General features: G+C 42.4%; 1 protein-coding gene across 4 annotated transcripts in view; it reads left to right on the forward strand.

Moving 5' to 3' along the window:
• Nucleotides 1-5,172, forward strand: part of Sh3d19 (SH3 domain containing 19) — a 161,245-nt gene extending 156,073 nt beyond the window's left edge. For 3 of the 4 annotated variants that reach the window (XM_029537542.1, XM_029537543.1, XM_029537544.1), the window contains exons 20-21: nucleotides 253-350; nucleotides 3,264-5,172. In XM_029537542.1, the coding sequence (XP_029393402.1) occupies nucleotides 253-350; nucleotides 3,264-3,380 (215 nt within the window). In that variant the 3' untranslated portion in view covers nucleotides 3,381-5,172. The remainder of the gene's footprint in view (nucleotides 1-252; nucleotides 351-3,263) is intronic. The other variant, XM_021196191.2, reaches the window with a different exon arrangement.
• The last annotated feature ends 3,149 nt before the right edge of the window (nucleotides 5,173-8,321 follow it).

Below are 8,321 nucleotides of genomic sequence, written 5' to 3' on the forward strand. Positions count from 1 at the left end.
TGTAGCCTTGGCTGTCCTGGAACTCACTCTGTAGACCAGGCTAGCCTCGAACTCAGAAATCCGCCTGCCTCTGCCTCCCAAGTGCTGGGATTAAAGTTATGCACCACCACACCCAAACATCCTTTATCTTTTTGCAAGTTAAGTAAATTCAGAACTACTTGAAAATATTTAGAGAAAGATAAGGCAGGTTCTTAAGGTGTTTGTGTTTTGTCTGATTGTCTTCCTGTATTTGAGATTCTTGTGTCTTTGCAGCTGAGGCAAAAGGTGTGGCTTCCGCAATACCGAAGGGGAGGAAGGTTAAAGCCCTGTATGATTTTCTTGGGGAGAATGAAGATGAACTCTCTTTCAAGGTCAGAATCCGTATCTTCTTGTACCTCAGTAACACTACCTACTTTTCAATGCACATATGAATGGAATATTGATCATTACCTAAGAATGAAGTGTTCTCATACCCTAATTGTAACAGAAGAGAGTGGACAGAGCTCCTATGGTTCCAGCTCTTGGGAGGCAGAGGCAGGAGGATCATAAATTGAAGGCCTCTAGTGAGAACTTATCAAAAGGGGGGAGGCAGTTGGGGAGGAAGAACTAAATAAACTGAATAAGGTCTGATATTTTACATCATCAACTGTCATTTAGGTACCTAGGGGAAAACATTAGCTTAGTAATCCCAGTCTTCAAAGAATTCCTTATGTCTTGGCTTTATAATAGCAGATTTTGATGTGGGAATTTTCATCAAGAGTGTTCTCCACAGCCCTCACAGACGGCTACCAACATCTGAACTTAATGGAGAAATCAGATAGTACATGCTATGTATTTTGGCTTTGATTTGTGTCGAGTCACAGAATTCACAACATACCCCACAGAGAACCTTCAGGAATGAGTGGCTCATAAGTCAAATAGTTGAGCTTTTTTGTTAAGGAACTCTACTGCTGTTCTATTGGTCATTAATATTGATTAAAAATATTAAGTATAAATGTGCACAGTATGTTAGTAGACAGCTATCCTAGATAGCCCTAGCATTCACAAAACCGACAGTGATTAGAGACATAGCTTCAGCTACTTATTATATTATAACTTATTTGTAACACATTTGGAATAGCCGGCATTTTACAGATTTAAGCAAAGTATACATAAATGACATCCAATAGTTACCATGCTTTCATTCCAGTCTCCGAAAAGAAAAGGCTTTAATCAAACAATTTTGCAGAGAGCTATATATTAGTGCTACAAAGAAATCCACTTATCCTGGTAAATATATTAAAGTAGCCAGTGTCATCTTAGACCTTTGCAGACCTTTAAATCCAGGCTCTAAGAAATCATTAGACACCATCAAGAACAAAATACGATCCTCATCTGATAAGGGAGTCATAATTTGCTCATGTGTAAGACACACTACCATTGTGACTTGGATGAGGGGAAACCAGTATTGTATGCTCTGCCGAGGCAAAGCACTCCGGATGGGACTGGATGTAAAGCTGGTGCTGGTGCTGGGGAGAGCTAGAATAAGCCCATGATAGAGGGAAACACGGTTATGTGCAGGAATCCGAGTATAATGTGCTCAGACTGTTCCAAAGCAGTTTTATAGTAACATTACACTATGAACTGTGGAGGCCTCCTCATAGCCTCTTGATTGGGAATGTGGACCTTAGAACATCCTAAAATTTGAATTCTGGCTCTACATTAATTATATGTGCAATCCTGGTAAGTTCTGTTACACTGGCTAGTCTTTGCTTTTGTTTTGTTTGTGGTCGTTGTTGTTTTCAAGACAGGGTTTCTCTATGTAGCTCTGGATGTCCTGGAACTCACTCTGTAGACCAGGCTGGCCTCGAACTCAAAGATCTGCCTGCCTCTGCCTCATGAATACTGAGATTAAAGGCGTGTGCTACTACTGCCTAGCATGCTAGCTAGTCTTACGTCAATTTGACACAAGCTGTAGTCATCTGAAATCAGGGGACCTTAATTGAGAAAATGACTCCATAAGATCCACCTGTAGAGCATTTTCTTAATCAGTGATTAATGGGGGAGGGCCCAGCCCATTGTGGGTGGTGCCACTCCTGGGTTCTATAAGCAGGCAGAGCAAGCCAGTAAGCAGCATCCCTCCATGGCCTCTGCATCAGCTCCTGCTTCCAGGTTCCTACCCTGCTTGACTTCTTCCCATGATGGATTGTGATCTGGAAGTGTAAGCCCAATAAACCCTTTCCTCCCCAACTTGCTTTTTGGTCATGGTGTTTTGGTGCAGTAATAGAAGCCTTAACTAAAACGTATATAATTGTCTGAGCCTCAGATTCTTTACCTACAAAGCAAGGACATTTAGAACTGGGGAGAGAGTTCGGTGGGAGAAGCACCTGCTGCACTGTGAGTTCCGGGATTCAGATGCCCAGTATTGATGTAAATGCCAGGAGGTCATGGCCATCTGCTGGAGGCAGGGATCTCCAGAGCAAGCTGGCATCTAGACTAGCTGAGCTAGTGAGCTCTGGGTTCAAGTAAGAGACCTTTCCTTGGCAGTATAAGATGCAGAATGATGAAGACATTTGGCATCCAGCTCTGGCTTCCATGTGTACACACAGACACGTGCGCGTGCACTTACGAATGCACGCACGAGCCCACATGCATGCACAAAGGTCTCTCCCTCACATGGGGATGCTAACGGTGCTCATCTGTAGAAACGTAGTTATTTAATTTTTGTGAGGCAGGACCAGGACAGAGCACACAGGAGCAGGTGGCTCACTCTTTCACCTGTGACCTTTATGTAAGCGTGACTGTGCCCCTCTTAGCCGGCCCTTGTAAGTAGCAAAGCCACCCTCTCCATCTCTCTCTATTGGCTTGTCTTCCCACCCTAGAGCAACTCCATTACTACATTATAACTATATTACCCAGGACAGCATCTGCCACATAGTAGGTATTCTGTAAGCACTTGTTAACTGGAACTTTGTGCATTTGTGTCTATATAGCTGATACTGTTATTGATCTAAGAGTGATTTAGATTAGGAATTGCACTTGTGGGAGCATAAGACATAAGCAGGAAGCTGCAGTAAGGCGGGTAGCGGCGGGGGACTGAGTTTACTCGGAGAAAAAGTAGGCCTGAAAGCAAATGTCATTAGGTATATATCATCTGTGCGGTTTATCATTTAATCCTCTCTGCAAATCAAGATAAATGAGTTATATAAAGAGAAGATTATTCACGCCGCTCCAGGTAGGCTATGCTCTGTGCTTATATACCCTGCAGAAACCAATAATTATTTCTAACTCCTGTCTTCTTCCAGGCTGGAGACGTAATAACGGAGCTGGAGCCCATAGATGATGCCTGGATGCGTGGAGAACTAATGGGAAGAGCTGGGATGTTTCCCAAAAACTACGTTCAGTTTCTACAAGCCAGCTGATGTCTCCCAAAAACTATGTTCAGTTTCTACAAGCCAGCTGAAGGTGAAGCTTGCCTGTTGCCTGGCACGAGAACTCACTTGAACACTCACTTTGACTATCAGATATTTGCACTATTTTTTTTTAACAGAAAGAAAAGTATCTAAGATGTACATGGTACACTAGAATTTCTGAGGGCAGAAAACTTGTAGGTTTTATCACTTAGCTTCATTCGTAGTGGAAAGGTGTACATAGAACCCGAGAGTGAGGAGGTCAGCAGGGAAGCGCTAACGGGGATGGCAGGCGATGCAGCTCCCCTGGGAAAGACAGCATCGGGGTGCAGGCAGCATGGGTCAGCTAACAAGCAGGAACTGGACTCAGACACCTGTTCCCATCAACACACCGAATTAACCATGCTTCTTCGTTTTCTACTTTAGTTTTAAAAAGCGGACGTTTGACATTCTACATGCTGTAACTATCAGGATATGGATGGTAATCTGAACTTCGTTTTTGATATTCAAATTAACTCTTAACAGCTTGAGCACATTAGTCTTCGTCCCAGGGCAAAATCTTGCTGCAGGACAGATAGTTTGGTAAGGAGTGGAACATTTACAAGCCCATGGGGAGACAAGCCTGTGTTTCCCCCAGGTGCTCCTTGTGTTTCCCAGCATTCCCCATTTGTCCAGGGACTTGAAGGGGTCAAAAGAACCAAAACCATCCCTGAGATGCCTTGCTAATACAACTAACCCCTCCACAGACATGCCACAACTTACCTCTTCCTCAGTGTATGTATACTTCATGTTAACAGGGTTATTATAAAGCACATTTTCTGAATCTGCAATCATTCCTTTGACAATTACTGGAACCCAAAGGAAAACTCATTTTCTTTGCATTACCCCAGTAATACATGAAAGCTGTGTCTTGTCATAGTGGTACATTATGAATCTTGGATAGTATCTTAGATTACAGAGCAAATGGTAAGATGAAGAACAGTACCAAGCCCCCCCCCCCTAGCTCATTTCTTCTCAATATAATCAGATGTTAACATAAGAGGCCTGAAGGCTGGCCGCCCCATGCCCAACGCATCTCTGCAGTTAGCGGAGTAAATACAAGATCACTTTCCTGTCATCCAGCGTCACATGTTCTGAGTTTCAAAAGTGGCTCTTGTGTGACTGAATCAACTACAGTTTACAAACTAAAGCCAAATACTTTGAAGACAATCCGATGGACCAGTGGCTTAACATTTCCCTGGAGATGTGATGCACTCTCCAACAGGGTCCATGGCTTTCTTCTGTTTTCAAGAAGAGTTCCATATGCTGGACCAGTTCTTTGTTGTCTTCCCCATTATCCAAAACCTGGGCATCCGGCGGTTTCCTGAATATGTTGCTTCTCTAAGGGAATATTTACTTTGTTTTCTACTAAAGTTCCTATCCCTGGCATATGATTGCACTTGATTTTGGCGTTTAAGGTCTGGGGTTTCTCCTATATGTTTTCGGTTAAGCGGATTTAAGGAAAATCATTGTAGGTTCTCACTCATGTTAGTTTTACGAGAATGGGATGACTTAAGTGTTATTCAGACTAAATTCTCTTTGGCAGCAAGCCATACAAAAGCAAGAAGCGGGCAGGGGTGTGGAGAGGGGTATGAAGTGTGTCTTTGCCTGTGAGATTTCAACATTTAATAGTGAAGATTCTGAACAACCTATCTTTATTGAAGAAAAGAAAAATCCCTCTTAAACATTGGCTCTCTGTAAGCAGGATAAGTGCAATAGTTGTGTATCTACTTGACACCATAATAAACTGAACTCAACTTTTCAATTCCTTATCTCAGACTACACTGCATTTTTCAGAATGTAGATGCTACCTGTCTCATCCTTGTATCTCCAGTTCTTTGCGCGGGTGGGTGGAGTGGCTATTTGCTAGGTGGGTTTGGTGGACAGACAGATGGCTTTCACAGGCCATTGAGTCTACTCAATACCTTTGCTATTTGTTGATGTAAATTATATATACTGAAACAAATTTCTTCCTTCCTTTCTTTCTTTTTTCTTTGTTTTTTTTCTTGTTTTTGTTTTGCCATCTCACTCTTCCATGCTCTGTTTTCTTGCTATTTATTTCTCTCCCAACTAATAGAAAGGAAAATGTAGCTGTGTGGTTTCCATGGGTACTTTCTTATTATATATATTGATTGAGGTCAAGGCAAAACTCAACAGTGTTCAGAGAAAAATAATTGTATATGAAGAAATTTTTATGAGATAAATGGAAATGGGTTATTGTGTTTGTTTCCAAAAATTTTAGGTAAAAGCTTGATATCGTTCATCTTTGTCAGTCAGCTTTTCATCGCTGTGACAAAATACTTAATTATAAACAACTTAAAGGAGAAAATTTGGGCCTGATTACAGAGTTTTCAGTCCAAGGTCATCTGCCTCCATCACCTTGGCCTGGTTCGGGCCAGAATGTCACAGTGGGGAGTTTCTCACCATATAGAATCTGTGAAAGAGAAAAGAGACAGAAAAGGAGAGAAAGCAGAGAACAGGAAGAGAGTGAAAAGAGAGCCAGGCACAAGGCACTCCTCAGAGAAACACCTCAAATAGCCTTCCTCTGGCCCCTAATATCTGACTCAGCCACTGTGGCTTCCACCCATCCAGGATTAGTTCATCTGACCACAATCTGATCCCGTCTCGGTAGTGCCTGTAGACAGAGGACAAAACCCTGCCACGAGTCTTCTGGGCCACCTTCACACCCAAACCACACACCATACAAACCTCCTGATTTTTTGGGTTTTTTGTTGTTGTTGTTATTTCTTTTGGGGGGGTTATTTTGTTTGTTTGCTTGCTTGTTTTGGTTTGGATTGGTTTGGTTTTTTTTCGAGACAGGGTTTCTCTGTGTAGCCCTGACTGTCCTGGAACTTACTTTGTAGACCAGGCTGGCCTCAAACTCAGAAATTCGCCTGCCTCTGCCTCCCAAGTGCTGGGATTAAAGGCGTGGTGCACCACCACACCCGGCTCTACAAACCTCCTGAAATATTCGGGTTTGGGGTTTGCTTTCTGTTTTTAGGTTAAAACTGGAGAAGCCATTTTTAATATATTATCCTTTGAACCTTCAAAGATAAGGTTTCCTAAGATGCCCTGGAATACATTGCTGTAGGAAGGATGTAATTCTTTCACTGCTCATGGAGTCAGTCTGTAGCATTTAGAAGAGAGGATATTAAGTGTATTTACCAAAATATATCATTCGAACTAGCATTTTAAAAAGATAATTATAGGACTGTAGGTCAGTATCCCTAAAAACTCACCGTTTGTCTTCAGTTTCTTAAATTTAGGTACACGACCCTGAGAATACAGCCATGAATATAAGGATCAAGTTAACTATTTTAGCTTTGGTATGAACATTGTTAACTTTTAATTAATGTCAGATGCACATAGGCCATAAGATTCATGATTCGATGCCAATTTGAATGTCACTGAATGAATTCACAAGCTGATTTCTCTTTTCCAGAACTAATGGGAAATCATTGCTATCTTACTTTTTACTTCACTGTGTGGAACAGAATCCATAGCCTCACTAAGAACACTGCCGCCATCTAGGGGCCTCTCTTTTCATTACTAGCTTTTTCTCTACAGAGCTCAACAGGGAGCCAGGACTAGCCTAGCTAGTCTATCCATAGCCTAGTTCTGCAGACGACCAGTCCAGTGTCTTTCCCATTTATTATGTTGACATGATGTTTCTCGTTAGCTGCTATAATTGCTTATATGGCTGGAGAGACAGAAGTTAAGAGCACATCCGTTCTTCCAGGGGTTCCGTTCCCGACACCCATGGCAGGCAGCTCACCATTGCCAGTAGCTCTGGCTAGAGGACTGACATCCTCTCCCAGATTGCACGGGCACTTGCATACAGGTGCACACTAACAAAAGATATGAATAAAAATAAAACAAGTCGGGCTGGTGAGATGGCTCAGTGGGTAAGAGCACCCGACTGCTCTTCCAAAGATGCAGAGTTCAAATCCCAGCAACCACATGGTGGCTCACAACCATCCTTAACAAGATCTGATGCCTTCTCCTGGAGTGTCTGAAGACAGCTACAGTGTACTTACATATAATAAATAAATAAATCTTAAAAAAAAATAAAATAAAACAAGTCTTTAAATGTGCCGGGCGTGGTGGCACACGCCTTTAATCCCAGCACTTCGGAGGCAGAGGCTGGTGGATTTCTAAGTTTGAGGCCAGCCTGGTCTACAGAGTAAGTTCCAGGACAGCCAGGACTACACAGAGAAACCCTGTCTTGAAAAAACAAAATAGGGCTGGTGAGATGGCTCAGTGGGTAAGAGCACCCGACTGCTCTTTCGAAGGTCCAGACTTCAAATCCCAGCAACCACATGGTGGCTCACGACCATCCGTAACAAGATCTGACGCCCTCTTCTGGAGTGTCTGAAGACAGCTAGTGTACTTACATATAATAAATAAATACATCTCAAAAAAAAAAAAAAAAGAAAGAAAGAAAAACCAAAATAAACAAAATAAAAATTCTTTAAATGTTTTGTCTTTTTCTTAGCCTGTAGAAGTTAAAGGCTCTCACAACTCATTAGAAAGAATCCCACAGGTATTCCTGTAATCCCAGTACTAAGGAGACTGATTCCGTCTTCTTGCAAAACAAGAAGGGGAGGAGGAGGGGTAGGCAGTGATCTCAAAGAACAAATTAAAGCTCTGAATGTTTTAAAAAATATTTGCGTGCATGATGTTTTGCCTGCATGCATATATATGAGTGAGAAAGTGTTGGCTCCTCTGGAGTTACACATGGTTATGAGCCAGCAGATAGATGCTAGGAATTGACCTCAGGTCCTCTGTAAGAACATATGCTCTTGGGCTGGTGAGTTGGCTCAGTGGGTAAGAGCACCCGACTGCTCTTCCGAAGGTCCGGAGTTCAAATCCCAGCAACCACATGGTGGCTCATAACCATCCGTAACAAGATCT

The sequence above is a fragment of the Mus pahari genome, chromosome 4 (genome assembly GCF_900095145.1).
Source record: "Mus pahari chromosome 4, PAHARI_EIJ_v1.1, whole genome shotgun sequence".
Taxonomy (NCBI): domain Eukaryota; kingdom Metazoa; phylum Chordata; class Mammalia; order Rodentia; family Muridae; genus Mus; species Mus pahari.